The sequence below is a fragment of the Apodemus sylvaticus genome, chromosome 16 (assembly GCF_947179515.1).
Source record: "Apodemus sylvaticus chromosome 16, mApoSyl1.1, whole genome shotgun sequence".
Lineage (NCBI taxonomy): Eukaryota > Metazoa > Chordata > Mammalia > Rodentia > Muridae > Apodemus > Apodemus sylvaticus.
Genome location: NC_067487.1, coordinates 56,534,620 through 56,553,637, shown reverse-complemented (window position 1 = coordinate 56,553,637; position 19,018 = coordinate 56,534,620). Strand labels below are relative to the sequence as shown.

At 35.6% G+C, this 19,018-nt stretch overlaps 1 protein-coding gene across 1 annotated transcript in view; it reads left to right on the top strand.

Moving 5' to 3' along the window:
- The first annotated feature begins 2,797 nt into the window (after positions 1–2,797).
- The window catches only part of Adamts6 (ADAM metallopeptidase with thrombospondin type 1 motif 6), a 257,704-nt gene continuing 241,483 nt past the window's right edge, over positions 2,798–19,018 (top strand). The window contains exons 1-3 of the mRNA XM_052159904.1: positions 2,798–2,982; positions 9,899–10,276; positions 12,924–13,288. Of these exons, the coding sequence (XP_052015864.1) occupies positions 10,180–10,276; positions 12,924–13,288 (462 nt within the window). The 5' untranslated portion in view covers positions 2,798–2,982; positions 9,899–10,179. The remainder of the gene's footprint in view (positions 2,983–9,898; positions 10,277–12,923; positions 13,289–19,018) is intronic.

Below are 19,018 nucleotides of genomic sequence, written 5' to 3'. Positions count from 1 at the left end.
TGAAGTGTCTGGGCTTGGTTTTAAAATAATCCATTGGGGTTGTTTTAATCCAGATATAATAATATTTTAATCCAGTTATAATAATTCAGATGAATAATGAGAATATAGGGTAAATAAGGTAGGTTCTAATTCATTCAATACTTGTTAAAACTGGGTTATGTTGGGGATCATTGTAATAATATATTTTTTTATATTTGATATTTTCTGTAATAAAGTTAAAATGTCCAAAACATATATAAAGTTAAATGGACATCCAATTTCTTGCACTAATAATTATCCACTCCTGCTCATTAAAGTTTTAGTTCCAGCATTTGAAAGAGGCAAGGAAAATTAGAATAGTTTCATTACTCTGTTTAGACACAGGATGGCACTCTTTGAATAAGTAATTAGCCAAAGTCTACTTCTCACTGAAAAACCTACTTCCTAGGGCAATGAACTTAACAGAGAGTAAAAGCTTTTCTCCTAGATTATATAGGTGATAGGAGGTGACACCTTGACTGTTCTGTGCTGGCTATATCCGTCTTAGGCCAGTGTTTGTAACATTAAGGAAAGTTGAGTCTCATATATTTAATGGATGATTTTATGCAAAGACAGGTAGCTCTGTGCCTCGTTTACTTTTTGGTGTTTACTGGTGTGCTATGAAGGTCTAACAATCGCTATTACACACACACACACACACACACACACACACACACACACACACACAGACACGCGCGCGCGCGCGCGCGCGCGCACACACATGCCTCAATGAATTCTTTATTTAAAACTGTCAGTACCAACCACAGAACAATTTCCACTTTTACTGTGCACTGAGCCAGATAGTGAAGAGCAGGGTTAAAATGAGAGTATCCCCTGGACAAATGTTAAGGCCTTCCAACCCTTGAAGAATCATTGAAGTCATTGTATTGTCCCAGGTTCCCACCTGTGCCTTCTTAAACCATTCAACATTTTCCAGAACAATTACATCTACCACCTCTGGTGTAGGAAGGAAAAAAAATCAAACGGACAACGTTAACAGAAGCTAGAAATTTAAGAACTGGTATTTAGAACGTGCCTCCTCCTTATTTTATTTACATTTCTCAAGTACAATTTCTTTTTCTGGTTCTGACCATAGGAAATTGGCTGGGTGTTAATTAAAGACTGGAATTTCAAGGCTCAATTTCCCCCTCCCCCAACCTTGGCAACTCTTAAACTCCCAACCCCCAACTCCATGGTACAGACAGATAAATGATGCAGCAGATTACACAGCTGAAAGGCAATATTTGTCCTGAGCTATTTTCGATTTTCTTCCTGTTTCCGATACTCGCGCCAGACATTGTTTGCTTGCTTAGGACTTGGAAAGCGCAGTAGGCATATTTTTTTCTCTGTGGTTTAATGCCAGGGGCTTTCTCCTGGTAAATGAAAGTGAAAGTGCTACGTCGTGGTGGTATTTTATCTTTAAAGGCTGAACTGGCAGCTGATGTGGAGGGGGAGGTGGAATTGGAAAGCTAGAAGAACCGGTTCTAATGTTTTGTTTGTTTATCTTGAGATCTCAGCAGGGCTCCCGTGTCCTCGATGCCCCCCCCCCAATCTTTTTAGGGGGCTGATTTAGGCTTTGTTTTCTTTTGAGCAATCATTGAAGTTTCATTCAATTTACTACAAACAAGCAAAAAAAAAAAAAAACCCTCAAAAAACAAAACAACAACAACAAAAAAACCCTTCTCACTTGTGGCTTTCCCTGCTGCAGTTTAAAACACCATCTAGTCTCTCATCTGGAAATAATGCAACACTCCCCACCCCCTTTTCCTTTTATAGTTTCACATAACCTGAAGTCGATAATCACATGGAAAATGTGCAGTTCACAATTTCGTTTAGTTTTTATTCTTTTGGTGGTGTTTTCACTGGTTGAAGTATATATTCAACACACAGGCGTTTTGTACTCGTCTTTAAGTCTTGAAATTTTGCTCTACTGATCTGACTCCTTACATGACAAATTTTAGGAATAGCTTTTAAATATCTATTGCAGAGATTAAAATAAAACAAACAGTCAGAGAATGACACCAAAAATTCTAACAGTGACATTAGTCTACCCATTCCGCTACCCCCACCCTGTGCCTTTCCTTTTTCCAAGAAACCTTAATAACAAACCAGACAAGACTCCGCGCAAGAGGTTAGAGGAGGAGGAAATAGGCGGGGTGGGTTACGGGAGAGAGGTTAGAGGGCCAGAGTTTCTCTCATTCAAAGGGTGGAAAAGTTGACATTGTCTAAGCCCTTCTGAATGGCTGGTAGTTGGATACCCCGATTGTACCTCTACTTCCCCTCCCCCTCCACGTGACGACCCAGGACACATGCGCACCCGACGCAGCCCAGGCACATCTGCAGACTGACGTCAGTTTGTTCTGCCTCTGAGGAAAGCTGCCAAAATTTTCTTCTGCTGCAATTGAAGTTGGCTTGGGGCCGGCAGTGAGCTCGAGGGCTACTTCAACAAAACTTTTCCTGCCCTTCCTGCTCCTCTTGTCTTCTCTCTCCTGATACCTTTTGATGCTCTGCACATGTTATTTGCATAGCAAAGGCACTAAGCTGTCCAGGAAGAGAGGGCACCACTTCCACCCCCAATAAGCCTTTCCCCTCTTCTTTTCTTTCTTTTTTTCCTTTCCTTTTTTTGAGGGGGGGGGTGGGTGGGCGGGGGGAGAGAGGGACTTGGTTGCAAAGCACAGCTCAGGTTGATAGCCTTGGATGTATTGAACGGATTTTTTTCTGTTTTTTTCTTTCTTTCTTTCCTTTTTTTTTTTTTTTTTTTTTAACTGCCATCGGAAAGTCCGTTCTTTAAAGCTCCAGTTAGCGAGACTATAGGGTTTTATTCTGGCTGCAGAATAGCTGACTGGAGTGGCTTTGCAAGGAGGGGGGGGTCAAAAAGAAAAGAGAGAAGGGAGTACGTGAGTCGTCCAGTGCAATCTCTATTGTTTGAAATTTACTTTTTATCAGAATTTGAAGATGAAAACGGTAAGGAAGACTTCACAATATTCAATGAAACCTTAAAAAAATCCCCAGCAACTTGTGCTTTGCTTATCTTCCGAATAACGCTTAGATCTCAGATCTCTCTCTCTCCCCCTCTCTCTCTCCCCCTCTCTCAGTCTCTCTGTCTCTGTCTCTCTCCCCCTCTCTCTGTCTCTCATCTCTCTCTGCCTCCCTGTCTCCCTCTCCCTCCCTTCCTCTCTCTCTCCCTCCTTCCCTTCCCCCTTCCCCCATCTCTCTCTCTCTCTCTCTCTCTCTCTCTCTCTCTCTCTCTCTGTGTGTGTGTGTGTGTGTGTGTGTCTGCGCGCGCGTGCGTGCTTTATAGCAAGAAGTGAGTTTGACTAAACTCACATTACAGATAGAAATCTTTTAAACTCTAGACTACTCGTGGATGTAGAATTCCGGGGCTAACAGGTATTTTATAATGTGAAAATACGTACTTATTGTATGAATTTACATGTTGTGTGAAGTGGACTTGATTATGATCATCGTGGACTTTTAACTAGTCACCGGTGGAGAAGGTAATGATGATGTGTGTTTTTAATCGATTTCCAGATTTATGCAATTGCCTTCTGAAAATCCATTTCATGTTAGTGTCTTTACTATTCAGACAAGTGCATAGTTCATGCCTGTGCTGTCAGGGAAGCAGTAGTGTGCTGGCTGTAGCACCGATGCTCTAGGATATGTTAAGCTCTTAATAGGCTAATCAAAGAGATGAAAGTGTGTGGTTTTGATTTACTTTTGCCCACTTGGGCCATGCTAGACTCATAACCCTCTGGAGCCTTGTTTATCAGAGTGTCTGTATATATGCTATATAAGACTGAAGTTCAGTGATTGGGGAGAGAGGACAAGAGTGTGGAAGGAAGTATTGGAAAATCTTTCTGATCATTTGTGCTATAATTTCTGTTTTTGATAAGCTGTCCACTTGTATTAGGGGCAAAGAGAGCAAGCCAGAGTAAGAAAGCACACTGAGAGGGAGCAAGAGAGTAAGTTTCTTACTCTTGTTTTTATTTGAGCTGCTGGTGCAACGCGTTTGGGCCAAATGCCAACTGTCTGGGTCACACGCGTTTTATCCAAATAGATTTAGCGCTGCTGTCTGGAAATGGGCTGCTGAATGTTAACTTTAGGATCAACTCAACCAGGGCAGCTCAGACTGTTACCCTCTGTCTGGATGAAGTGGAATGGGAAGGGGGGGTGGTGTGAGGGTGTGCAGAGAAGGGGGGAGAAAAGGGAAACCAAACCATTGCTTGGAACTTAAAAAAAAACACACACACACTGAATATAATTTTCAATTTACTCTCTTATGTTCAGAGTTTTTGGACTATTTTTCTTTCTTTTCATTTCTTTTCTTAAGCTTATATTGACTAGACTGAAATATTTAGTGGTGAATTTGCAGCCCTTAAAATTCATGACAGGGAAAGAAAGGCATTGGTGTACTTGAAGGCAACTTAGAAAATTGATTCTGATGATAATTATTTTCACCAAAGTGGTAGTACAGTCTTGTTTATATTAACTTGATACTTAAATCTGAGTATTAGTGATTTTTTTTGGAGTGTGCCACATTAAAGCAAATTATTCATTTATTACAAATGGCAGCAAATTATTCTGTGTAGTTGTATTAATATTTTTTGTGATTCCTCAGAGGAAATCTTCCAATCATTAAGACTGAAATATTGTAAATAATTTTTATGTTTAGTCTAAAAACCTGCAAAATTTATCTCTATTCTTGTCTGTTCTTACTACTTCCTCTTCATTTCCTTAGCAACCAAAAGTAGCTGCTAGTGATTTAGGGTGGGTCTGTGTGCCAAATCTTGCTGTTGTGTTGTGCTGAGGAAGTTAAGGAAAGTTAATAGCATATTTGGATTTTTGTGGGAAGGGGAAAAAAAAGATAGATAATTTGTCATAGTTTTACAAAAACAAATCCAAAAACAAAGTTGATTATCAGTATTTTACACTAATACCAAGAAAGAAAGAAAAATCACTTTTTAAGAAAAAAATGTTTCAGTACAAGTAGCTTGTATTTACCTTTAGCTTTGAGAGAATTATGGAATTTAGAGATTTTTTTGAGAAATTTTGTTCTGTAGTTTTGCTTTGCTTAATAGATAAGTTTTGACTAAATTTTATGTTTAATTATACTTTTCTTTGGTGACAGATCTTACAAAGTTTATAAATAATCATTTTTTTATAATTAGAGCCATTGTGTCTTTATAGTACAATAGTTAACAAATATTTGTTGAGAAAAAAATTGAAAATGAAATGAAAAGTTTTTCATGTATAAAAGTAAAGAACCTGAAAGGTTCATGATATTGTTCCTTTTTCCATGGAAACCAAATCAGCTTTAAAATAAATAACCAGATTAAGATGGATGGAAAAAGTTGGGAAATAGTTAATTGTGTTTTCTAGGTTCATAACAGTTAATGAGAGGAAATTACTACTTTAGCTACTTCTGTATCACTTGAGTGGAAAGTCAGGCCATAAAGAAAAATCAAATAAGAGACTTCAACTAGGGTAGACTATTGAGAGAATCACTGTAGTACAACTTGTCTGATATTGTTTCTTCTGCATAACTAGTTTGCTTAAAAATATGGAAGCAGTTAAATTATCATTTAAACTGCTGGCTGGTATATTGATAGTATGAGTAAAAGTCATAAAAAAATCAAAACGAACTGGACATTTTTCTTGTATAATTATCATAGACTAGGTTCTCCACTCTGGTTTAAAAAAGATGACAGTTTTCATACTGGATCCATGATATCTTAGTATTCTACATTTTCCAGGGAAGGAGGAATATGAAACTAGTTTTGAAGGAAAAACTTTGAAAAGTAAAGTTGTATAGTAAGAGGGGAGAGATAACTTATTTAGTCACTCCACTGAAATATAGACATGCTTTCTGGTATAATCTAATTTGTTCTCTCAGAAAGTCTTTGTAAGGTAGATATTACTGTCTCAATTTTATAGTTGAGAAAGCAGATCCAGGGGTTTTGTAGCTTGAAGTCAAACCAGGAGTAACAATCCTTCATGTTTCCCACATGATAATAATACTGCTGGTCTTATACAACTTAAACAGTTAATGCATTGTGATTTTTGGATAATTATTAGCATTTTAGTGTTAGGTAGACTTTAAAAACCATTTTTTCTCTACATACTTTATTGTGGTGTCTAGATTAGCTTTCCCAGCAAATGTCAGAAAGTAGGTTAAAACATTTCTCTTGTACTGTGGGGGTGATGAAAAGTGATTAGATATGCAAGTTGTAATTTTAATTGAGCTCTAGCCAACTAGGCATTAATATATAGTGTTGTTTCCTCTCTGACCATTGAGGATTTAAAAGATTATGAGGAGGGAAGGAGAAAGAACTCCTTATTGAGTTATTAAGTGTCCATGTACCAGATACTCTATCTAGTAATGAACAAGACAATACACATCAGTCTGTTTAATTCAGGAACTCCTGTTCTTTCTATTATGTACCAATGCTTTCCTTACTGGATAAGTCACTTTAGTTACTTACTTTCCTACTAATGCTACTAGGTTAGTTAACTTAGGTTTTTATAGGGTAGTGTTAGAAAATGTAGGAGCTTGGAAACTTCTCAATGAAGAACAAGACATTTCTACGGGGGTGGGGTGGGGGAATGTTTTCTAAATCAAGCCCATTGTCTTGTAATTTTGCCATTAGTTTCAATGTCCAAGAAGATGAGAGGAAGGGTATGGATGATTTAATGTAAATCTATCATGAATGCTAGAAAAGGAACTCAAATGTGCTAATTATAAATTCTTCTTTAAATGAAGATTAAAATTTCAAGCTAATCGAAGACCCATTTGATGCCAGATGTTATTATTGAAAACATTCTGACTTGAAAACACTAACAAACTAAGGAAGAATGTTATTCATGAAGCAATAACTTACATTAATTAATGTTTCATGGTTAGGTTTGGAGTAACCTATGAGAAGGTTGCAAACCAAGAGAATGATTCATTTATTTATTGTAATTGAATAAATAGTAGTATTTAGTTTATAGATTTCTAAACTTAAGAGTATATACTTACCGAGCAGTGGTGGTGCACGCCTTTAATCCAAGCACTTGGGAGGCAGAGGCAGGTGGATTTCTGACTTCGAGGCCAGCCTGGTCCACAGAGCGAGTTCCAGGACAGCCAGGGCTACACAGGGAAACCCTGTCTTGAAAAAACCAAAATTAAAAAAGGAAAACAAACAAACAAACAAACAAACAAAGAGTATATACTTTTTGTTTTGTCTAAATAGAAGTTTTAAGATAAAACAACCCTATGCAAAGTTGCTTAAAAACACTGTTCATACTAACAAATTCCACCTGTGAATATATTATACAACATGTTTGTAGAGAAATACTACTGAATATCCAAAATAGTTCCTTAAGCTACAAGTGTAATATAATACACAAAACTTAGATTTTTTTCAGCCACAGACATGTTATATAAATATTAACTCACTTGTTTTCTAGCCACTTGATCTCTGTGAATGCCAATTTCTTCATATGTCAATTCATGACTGTATTAGTTATCAATTGCTGCATAACAAATACAGAATAAATAATTTAGCACATATTCACTATGCCAGTGTCTGTGAGTCCAGCTCTGACTGTGTCCTGGTGAGGTTATAATCAAAGTACTGACAAAGACTGAGTTCTTTGCAGGAAGCCTCATTGGTGAAGAATGGACTTCTAAGTATTCTGGGGCAGGATTCAGTTACTAGTGTGCTGTTGGATGGAGTGGGGAGTTCAGCTTCTTGTCAGTACTAGGTGGAGGACACTCTGATTTCTTTTTTGTCAACATCTTAGTATTAATATTAAGTTGCTTCATCTAAGGCAAAGAAACAGTCTAGTACCAAGATTCTGAGACAGAATCTTTCATAATTGTTTCATGGAAGTGGTATCCTTTCAGTATTGAGACATTTTCTTGATTAAAATTAAATTATTCAAGGGATGAGGATGACAGAAGAGTGTGTCTGTTAAGAGACAGTCCCCACTGAATCTGGCAGAATCTGCCTTACTACGGGGTGCGATTACTTCGTAAGTGGAGACTAAATATTTTATTTTTGGTCTGACCTTAAACTACTTTTCTATGTTACTATTTAGGCTTCTGCACAGTAACCAAATTTCCTCTTTCTGTTATTACAAATGTTAGTGCCCATTTGCTCAATCTACACCCGCTTGCCATCTATACTTTCTCGAATGAGTTTCTTCTATCAGTAATGATTATATCCATCACTTTGACTAGTGAAATTCCACTCATTTCCAAGATCTGCCTCAGGTGCTGTTTTGCACTAGTTTTCCTTAATCCATCTTCACTGACTTAGAGATAATTACCTTCATTTGATCACCTATAACATGTTTTTTTTTAACTTTATTTGGGCATTAACCATTATTTTTTAATTTTTCTGTTACTTACATTATAAAATTCTCATCAAGGACAAGGGTTGTGTTTTAATCTTTTCTGTATTCTGATATTGTTATAATGTCATTTTCAAACATAGAAAAAATATTGTTGATCAATGAACTAGCTTTTCCAAAGGTTAGGAGTTTGGTCATTTGTAGAGATGAATATGAGGAATTTCACAAAAATTTGGGATAATTTTTTAGTATCTTCTATATACCTTTTAAATATCATATTTGTATCACTCTATCTTCAGAGGTCATATAACTTTTATTCCAAAGTCAGATATAATATAATAAAAATTAGATTTTGAGCTGTGGCATAGTTGTATGCACAATAGGAACATAAGGATAGTTTTACCTTTATTCCAGGCTGAATTACTTCATGGTTCTAAAATTATATTTGGACTTTTGCCCTTCTTAGTCACGATTTTGCTCTTAGTGAGCTAGTTTTTAATCCTCTAATTATTTTTTTCTTCTGCTATGCTGTTTGTTGGTCACTGGTCACATATGTAAATATTTGAGGCCATGAATTCTGAGTGAGATTATTAGCCAAAAAATTAGATTTATGAGATAGGATTTAAAAGGTGTAATATTGGAAAGAAGTTGTGAAAACTTCTTTTCTTCTCAAGTACATTATATAGAGTTGAAATTACTTTACTTGAGTTGCTTAATAAGTCATGTAAGACTTCTAGATAAATTCTGCAGTAGCATAAATTGGGTGAGGTTTTTAGAAGTTTAGGTTGTCATACTACCTAAGTGTTCATATACAGTTGATAAATCTCAGTATGCTTTTGTAGATCCAAGCTGTCAGAACAAAACACTGGTGCCCATAAAGCAGCACAGCAGTCTTAGACTATGAATGATCTTAAACACTTAGTTGAGAAATGGAATCTCATGCTATTTGTCTAGTACATATGGTTGACTTAGATTATGCAGTTTGTCTGTTTTTATGTTTTGTTTTGTTTTGTTTTTTTGACACAGGGTTTCTCTGTGTAGCCCTGGCTGTCCTGGAACTCAATCTGTAGACCAGGCTGGCCTCGAACTCAGAAATCCACCTGCCTCTGTCTCCCAAGTGCTGGGATTAAAGATGTGCACCACCACTGCCCAGCTGTTTGTGTAGCCCAGGCTGGCCTCGAACTCGTTTTTATGTTATTAAAAGGACGTTAGCACACTATACCTCTCCATTGTTATTTTCAGAGTTTTATTTTTAAAATAATTATTAGTCTCTTCTTCAGATTTCTTCCCAAGTCCTCCTTCTCCTCCTCTCTCTCTTTTTTTATTTCTAAAACATTATGTAATCTCTATAACTCTAGCACCAAGGTTTTCTTTGATTATTTAGTTGTCATGGAATTATCCTGCTAGCCATTTAGGTTTCTGATAATGTGTTTAACTGTATTAAGGTATTTTGAATTTATGTAATTTGGTAAGTGTTCGTTAGTCCGTAGTAAATATGTTCATTGATGATATTTTTCAGTTAATTTGCATTTTTTCCCTCTAGGTTAAAAAGTGGCCATCATATTTAAGTGACCTATTACTCTGAGCTTTGCTAATGAAAAAAATTCATCATCGTTATTTCCTTCATTTTTGGATTGGAAAAATGAACCCATACATAGAAGCAAGTGCACGATGTTGGGGAAGAGGACTTGTTAAACAGTGGAGTATCTAACAACTATTTACAAGAAGGGGGAAAGAATTAAAATTGTTATGCTTCGATATTGGTATGCTACTGACTCTCTAACTCATAGGTAGCCCTCCAAAAAACATTCAGTTTTCCAAATTATGGAAATTTCGTGGAAAACGTTGACTTGGATTTTGAGCCTCATCATGGCCTCATCGGAATTTTATAGTGACCACAGACTTTCATATAGTTCTCAAGGTAGGATTTCTGATTTTGAAACTTGAAATAGAAAAACAAATTAAAAACTCTGAATATTTTGTTTGGTAAGTAGTTTCTTGGGAATATTTAATCAGATGGAGAAAAAAAAAGGGTATTTATTAGTAAGAGGATGCTCCACTTGTTCTTCTGAGATAATGCTTCACTGGGTTTTAGAGTTGACTATCTTTTTTAGAAGATGATACACTCTAAGATGGTGCTTTCTCTATGTTCTAAATCTTAATAGATTCATTCATGGCTAGCGTTTTAAGCTAGGTCATATTCAGACAGAATCCAAATATTTGTATTGTAGAAGCGGAAGAAATCAGATTCATTTTGATGCAGACTTAAATATGAATCCTTTATTTAAAATACAAAGTAATAATAAAATATTTTTCCAAACATAAGGCTTTTCATTTTTATCATTTTAATTCAGGCAATTGAACTTTATATCATAGAAATTACCTCAACAAAGAAAATGCAAAAGGAATTATCATATTGTATTTCCTGGACGAGTTCATTGCTTATAAAATTATTGATTATTTTGGATTTTTCTCCCATGAATATCCAGTAACAAATAATTTTTGGTGCTGATGAAGGTATTGGAAGTATGTGTGTAAAGAGTATACCCTTGAAAGTAGATCAACAAAACCATAGCATTTAGTTGACTCTTACTAATAAAAAGTTAATCACTATATTTTAAATTATTTTAACTGGTTATAGTTTCATAGGACTTTATAGTTATGGAATAAATTCCATGTGTGGTCAGTGAAGCTGTGTGCTGATAAACTACTTTCTCCTAGTGGTAAAACTAACTGAATAAAGGTATGGCTAAGAATGGGATGAGTCACTAAATAAGAAAACTTATTGGGGCTGGAGAGAAGGTTCAGTGGTTCAGAACTCTGATTGAACTTGCAGAGGATCCATGCTCGGCCACAAGCACCCAGATGGCAGTTCACATCTATCTGAGACTTCAGACCATGCTCTCTGGTCCTGATGGAAACTGAGTGCTTACTTAGTGAATATACATACATGGAGATTTAAAATACTTATGCACATAAAATAAAAGATAACAAACAAAATGTTTAATTGCTCTCTTACTTTTTGTTACACTATTGATTTTTTTTAACATTTTATTGAGCTATAATATACATCCATTATAGAATACATCTCAATGGTTGTTAGTAGGTTTTAGAATTGTTCAGTATTACCATAATCAACTTTAGTGTATTTTAATCTTTTCTTAGAAATAAAAGCAAAAACTTATGCCCATTGAGAGTAACTCCTAAATTCCCTAGTCCTAGGCAAGTTCTATACTTTGAACTCTTTATCTCTAGAGATTTGCCTCTATTTCACTGAAGTAGAACTGTGTAATATTCAATCTTTTTGTGATTGGCTTCTTTTACTAATTGTAACGATATTCATGTTAGAAAATGAACTTTGGTTAGGAAGTCAATTGCCATGGTGGTACACACCCTTAATCCCAGCATTGGGGATGAAGAGGCAGGCAGAACTCTTACTAAGGCTAGACTGGTCTACAGATTGTGTTCTAGGACAGTAAGAGCTACAAAAAAAAAAAAAAAGCAGTTTTTATGAAAGGTCACTCATTTTTTTTTGTTGTTGTTTTGTTTTTTAATTCAAGAAAATTTCAGTTTCTTTACTCAATGGAAAAAATGTTTACATGCATTTCTACCATTTTGAGAATTCACCTCAGTCATTTCTAGTTTGCTCTATCTGAATCATAGTTGTCCATATTAAAAGATTTATTTATTTATTTTATGTATATGAGTACATTATAGCTGTCTTCAGACACACCAGGAGTAGGCGTTGGATTCCAATTACAGATGGTTGTGAGCCACCATGTGGTTGCTGGGAATTGAACTCAGGGCCTCTGGAAGAGGCCTTTTAACTGCTGAGCCATCTCTCCAGCTCTCATTCATGTTTAATAACACGTATCAGTGCTGCTCCCCTTTCCTTTTTTGGAGAATAATATTATCTAGCTTATCACAACCTGCTTAGTCATCATCAGGTGATGGAGGGCTGCATTATTTCTTTCTTGGGCTGTGATGAACAGTCTTTGTATAAGCATTCACACACAGACTTTTGTACCTGGGAGTAGAATTATAGCTAATTTATCTGATAATTTTGTTTAATATTTCAAAGAAATGTTAGATTGGTTTCTAAAGTGACCATAGCCTTTCACATTCTTAGTGATGAGTTTGTTCTTTGAAGAGAGTTTCTTCAGAGCCATAGCAATTCTCCATGAACACGTTTGGGTAGCTTATAAAGTTTCTTTATCTGAGCTAAACATTTTTTTTAAATGTATATATACTTTTTGTTTAGGTTTCATGTAAGATTTTCATACTCCTAGATGAACTTTTGAAATCCATATATTAAAAATTAAATTTAGGAAAGAAGACTAGTCACAGATAATTTTTAAAATAATACCATTTTGAGGAATGAAACTATTGAAACTTAATCTTTTATTTTAAGTTTCGTTCTGTTTACCGTATCATTTTTTCATTCACACCTCCCATAGAGTCATGTAGACTTTCATTTGCCATAATTGCTCATGTTGCTACCTCTTTGTTCTGTTAAATGTTCTTTTCTTCCATGTGCTTTCTGGATCCTCTGCCTTGGGATTACAAAGAGGAATTCCTGACGTACCTTGAACACTACCAGCTAACTATTCCAATAAGAGTTGATCAAAATGGAGCTTTTCTCAGCTTTACTGTGAAAAATGATAAACACTCACGGAGAAGACGGAGTATGGGCCTTCTTGAGCCACAGCAGGCAGTGTCTAAATTATTTTTTAAACTTTCAGCCTATGGCAAGCACTTTCACCTAAACTTGACTCTCAATACAAATTTTGTGTCCAAACATTTTACAGTAGAGTATTGGGGGAAAGATGGACCACAGTGGAAACATGATTTTTTAGACAACTGTCACTACACAGGATACTTGCAAGATCAACATAGTACAACTAAAGTAGCTTTAAGCAACTGTGTTGGATTGGTAAGTAAATATAATTTTAAATTTCTAATGGCAAAATATGTTCACAATGTAAATGTTTTTCCTTGGCTTAAAATATACCTGTAAGTGGTTTAAGTAGAAAGATAATAATTTAATCTTGTTCATAATTTCTGCTGCTCTTACCTTCATATTTACTTTCATAATGTTTATGATGATTTTCATACGGCAGCATTTTAAACTCATTTAGTGGTAGAGACTGAATGCAGGGTGTGGTGGTGCACTTCTTTAATTCTAGCACTTGGAGCAGAGGCAGGCAGCTCTTTGTTAGGTTGAGTCAGCATGGTCTTCAGAGTGAGTTCCAGGGCAGCCAATGCTACACAGAGGAACCCTGCTGGAAAATCCTTTTAAAAAAGGAATAGAGACTGAATGACCTCTCAAGTATGTTTTTATACTAAAATCATCCATGAACAGTTTTAATGCAGGAATTACTCTTTAGGTTTGTCCATATCTTTCACTGGTAGGTAACACAGCTTAAAGTAAGTTAGGATCTACTTATGGTTATGAGTTCTTACAGCAAAATATTACACCAATGTATATGTAATATTTCCTGTTTGTTTATTCTATTTATTTATTTACCAGTCTATCGGTTATTTATTTATTTACTTATTTACCAGTCTATCAGGTATTTATTTATTACTTTTATTTTTTTTTACCGTCCAATTGTTACCAGCTTCCCGATCCTCCTACAGTTCCTCATCCTATTCCTCCTCCCCCATGTCTCCAAGAGGAGGCCTTCCCCTTCCCCCACTCCAGGCCTCCCTACTCCCTGGGGCCTTGAGTCTCTCAAGGGCTAGGCTCATCTTCTCCCACTGAGGCCAGGCCAGGCAGTCCTCTGCTGTATATATGTGTCAGGGGCCTCTCATATCAGCTTGTGTATGCTGCCTGATTGGCGACTTAATCTAAGAGATCTGGGGGGTCCAAGTTAGTTAAGACTGCTTCTTTTCCTATGGTTTCACCCTCCTCCTCAGCTTCTTCCAGCTTTCCCTAATTCAACCACAGGTGTGCCCAACTTCAGCCTAATTGTTGGGTATTAATGAAGACTATTGATAAACCTTTTTTACTCTGAAAATGGGTTCAAGAGTGCAGGCTACTCAGAAATTTTGCATATTTGAATCAATTCTAATAAAATGATAAATACCTAGTTCATGGTTGTACATAATATTGATTGCAGATCAAATCTTCCACTTCCTCTTTTGCTCTTACCCTGTTCAGGCTACTATAGATATTCCATTAAAACTTTATGTAAAGAACACAAAACATTTTCATGTCTTAGTTCTATTTTCTGCAACCATTTTTCTTCCTTACTATAACAAACCCACATTCTTGTTTTCACTTCAGTAGAAAATAGCAATGTAAATACAATAGAATCTAAATTTGAGAAAAAGTCTAATTGGGAAATAAATTTAATTATTTTTGCTCAAATTTCCATTTTTTAGAGCTGCTCAGCAAAATGAGGTGATATTTGTACTGCATACTTTAATAATCAGCTTTAATTTCCTTAAAAACATGTATTAAGTACATTTATTGCTAGCTTCCTTATAAATAATGTTAGGGATTTATGTGTAAAATATTTGTTTCTTTAATTTTAGTAATTTTTTGGCTTATATACAAATCAGTGGGGTCTATAATAGAGTCTGGATACATTTGTGTCAATGTAGTTTACTCTAATTGATTCCCCTCCTTGACAACCCTCTTTAGGGCTCCTCCTCCAGCCAGCTGATGCTCTTTATTCCCCTCCCCCCCAGTTTGTCTTTTTTCTTATTTCCTGTTACATGTATTATTTTGTTGCCTGGTCATAGCCTTTCCTTCTGCTCTCAGGATCCCATTTCTAGTTTTCTGAGCTATCAACACACATAAACAAACACTCAAACACACATGCACATACACATGTAATTTTAAATTGGGTTCTGCATGTGTGAAAAAATGTGGTATTTCTAAATGTGGTTTATTTCATTTAACACAATGATTTGTAGTTGTATCCAATTTCTTGAAAATGCCATAATTGCATCTTTCTTGATAGCTAAAGAAAATTCTATTGTATTCATTTATCATCATTTTTTTCTTTAACTATTCATCTCTTGGTAGACATTTAGGCTGATTTTTTTTTCTTTTGGCCATTGTGAGCAGACAACTATAATGTGGGTGTACAATTATCTTTGTGACATGTTGACTTAGTATAACTAAGAGTAGTATAGCTAGGTCATGTTGGTAGTTTTTGAAGGTTTTTCATTCTGATTTTCACTGCAGGCATACACAAGTTTGCATTCCTACCAGCAGTGTATAAGGACTCTTGTCGTCCATGGCCTTGCCAGCATTACTTTTCAGGGCAATAGCTATTCTACTGGGATGAGACAAATCTTAAAGAAGTCCTTATATGCATTTCCCCAATGCCTGAGGATGTCAAACTCTTTTTTCAGTATTTATTGGCCATTTGTATTTCTTCTATTAAGAACTGTCTGTTCAATTCATTATATCATTTTTGATTAGATTATTTATTTATATGCAATGTACATACAGTCTGTCTGATGTATAGGTAGTAAATATTTATTCATTACCATTCTATACATTGTCTTAATTCTGGTGATTGCTTACATTGCTGTATAGAAGAGTACTAATTTCATTTGTCAAGTCTTGAGATTATTTTTTGTATTATAGGGGTGGTATTCAGAAAACCCTAGTTCCTACTTATGACTTAAAGAATTTTTCTATAGCAATATCAAAGTTTCAGGTGTTATATTTACTAGGGTATCTATTTTAGATGTGTTTTAGGACAAATTGAGATATGGTTTTAGTTTCACTTTTCATGTGGAAATTTCATTTTTCTAGTACAGTACTTATTAACATTTTCTCAACTTGAGACAAAGCTAGAGTCATTTCAGAAGAGGACTCCTTAACTGACAAGATGATTTCATTAGCTGTGCCTGTAAGCACACTGTGGGACGTTCTTCTGGACTGATGACTGGTGTGGAAGGGCCCTCCCACTATGTATGGTGCATGTCATTCACCTCCTGACAGCAGGATCTGGGCTGTATGAAACAGCAGGATGGGCAAGCCAGTAAATAATGTTCCCTTGTGGTCTTAGGCTCAGTTTCTGCATCTAGGTTCCTGCTCAGGTTCAGTTCCAGACTCTAGGTTCCTACCTTGAGTCCTTGCCCTGGATGATGGATGATCTGTAAGTTGCAAGATGAAATAAATCTTTATGCCCCAAGTTGTTTTTGTTCATGGTAGTTTATCACAGCAATAGGAACCTAACTGGGGTGCATGTGAGTATAGCTATGTGAGCTGATTTTTGTGACCTCTATTCAATTTCACTGATTAGAAGACAAACTTTTTTCCAGTACTGTAATATTTGTTCTTGCTACTTTCTGTGCCTCTTTAATGTATTTGAGATTGGGTGTTGTGACACCTCCAGCATAACTTCTTCTACTGATATTTATTTTAGCTCTTGCCTTTTGTTCTTCTGTAAAAACTTTATGATTGTTTTCTCCTTCTGTAAACAATGCCATTAGAATTTTTGAATTTTTTATTAGGTATTTATTTACATTTCAAATGGTATCTTCTTTCCAAGTTACCCCTCTGAAAACTCCCTATCCCATCCCTCCTTCCCCTGCTCGCCCCCCATTAGAATTTTGATGTGGATTGCATTGAATATATTGCTCTAGGTAGGATATAGCATAGAAAATTTCACAATATTGATTTTTTTAATCCATGAACAAGGGAAGTCTATTTTCAGATATATTTATTTTATTTTGTATATAGTGCTTTAAAATTTTCATTGTAGAGGTTTTTCAATTTGTGGAAAGATATTTTTTTCTGGTCCTGTCTATGAGGGTCTAAATAGTATGTTTGAATATATAATTCTATCTCTAGATATAGGATATTTCTGTTACTATTTTAGTAACGAACGTGTCTATGTCTATTGTTTATCTAATTTGCCTCTTCTGCTCTCTCTCTTTTTTAAATTGGATATTTTATTTGTTTACATTTCAAATGTTATCCCCTTTCCCTGTTTCTCTTCTATGGCACTGGGAATAGTGAAGAGAAAATGAATTTGAATAATGTTTTGCTGAGAAGACTTAGATTTGCAACAAATTAATCTTTAATCTGTGGGCATATAAGAAGGCAGATAATAAAGTGGGTACTTAATATCTTTAAATTTAAAGTAAAAGTGAACTCCTGTCCGTGCATTGATTTTCATTGTGTTCTGTATAGCTCCATTGTTCTTTAACTCATCTTTGTCATTGTTTGAATGTTTCAGTTACTTTATATTGGTTTTAAGCCTGTTTTCTCCTTGATTAATTCTATTGGTGTTGTTGCTTGTGAAGCTTTTAATTGAACTATTGAATTTTTTATTTGATATATTCTTTATTTACATTTCAAGTGAGTTTCCCTTTCCTGGATCCCCCCTCCCGGAAAGTCCCATAAGCCCTCTTCCCTCCCCCTGTTCCCCCATCCACCCCTTCCTGCTTCCTTGTCCTGGTATTCCCTGACACTGCTGCACTGAGCCTTTCCAGGACCAAGGGCCACTCCTTCCTTTTTCTTGGGCATCACTTGATATGTGAATTGTGTCTTGGGTATTCCAAGCTTCTAGGCTAATATCCATTTATCAGTAAGTGCATACCATAAGAGTTTTTTGAGACTGGGTTACCTCACTTAGGATGTTCTCCAGTTCCATCCAACTATTGAATATTTTATTTCTAATATTTCAAGTACTTTTTTCCAGAATTTCTCGTTTTCTAATTCCGCCTTCAGCATGTATTGAGGACCTATTCTATATTAACACATTTCATTCAACTCCTTTATGTTTTCTGTTGGAATTTGTTCAGTACTTTATTTGTGCACTTTGAATTCTTTTAATATGCTTTCATTCATTCCTTTGAATCCATGTCTGGATTTTCATACATTTTATCTCATTGGAGGAGACTATTGTACATTTATTTAGTTTTGGAGGTGTTATAATGCCTTTGATTCCATTTAGTTGTGTTTTTGCACTAAGGCTCATATACCTTCAAAAGAAAATAGTCCCTTGTTGAATATTTTCCCCAACTATTCTTTAAGTGTAAGTATTTGCAGTGATATAGAGGGACTTCATGTTATATAATAGGGTAGAGCTAGATTTGTGTTTAGGGAACATGACATAGCCTTTTTTAATTTTCTGAAGGTAGTATACTCTGAAAAAGCAGCCACTATCAAAGGATAGGTCAACTATAAACATACAGTAATAGTCAAATGACAAACAAAACCTTTAAACTCCAGTCACTTTACAAAGTAAAGAAGCACTAATATACATGAAGATATTATTTATTGTGAATATGCTAGAAAGGAACAAAGGAGAGTGAGACTATTGGTTTATATTGAATTAACAGAGGAAATATGGAGCAGAGAAAGTAAATAGAAGGATGGAATAATAAAAGGTGTGTGTGTGTGTGTGTGTGTGTGTGTGTATGTATGAATTTGGCTAAAGGTAGACTAAAAAGACAAACATCAAAAATGCAGTCAGGGCCAGGGTGGTGCACAAGTAGAAGCAGGTGGATCTCTGTGAGTTTGGAAACAGCCTGGTCTCCATAGTGAGTTCCAGGACTATGTAGCAAGAGTGTGTCTCAAACACATACAAACACACACACACACACACACACACACACACACACACAAACCCACACATACACAATCAGATAATCTTAAGATGCTAAGATACAGATGCCCCATAAAACA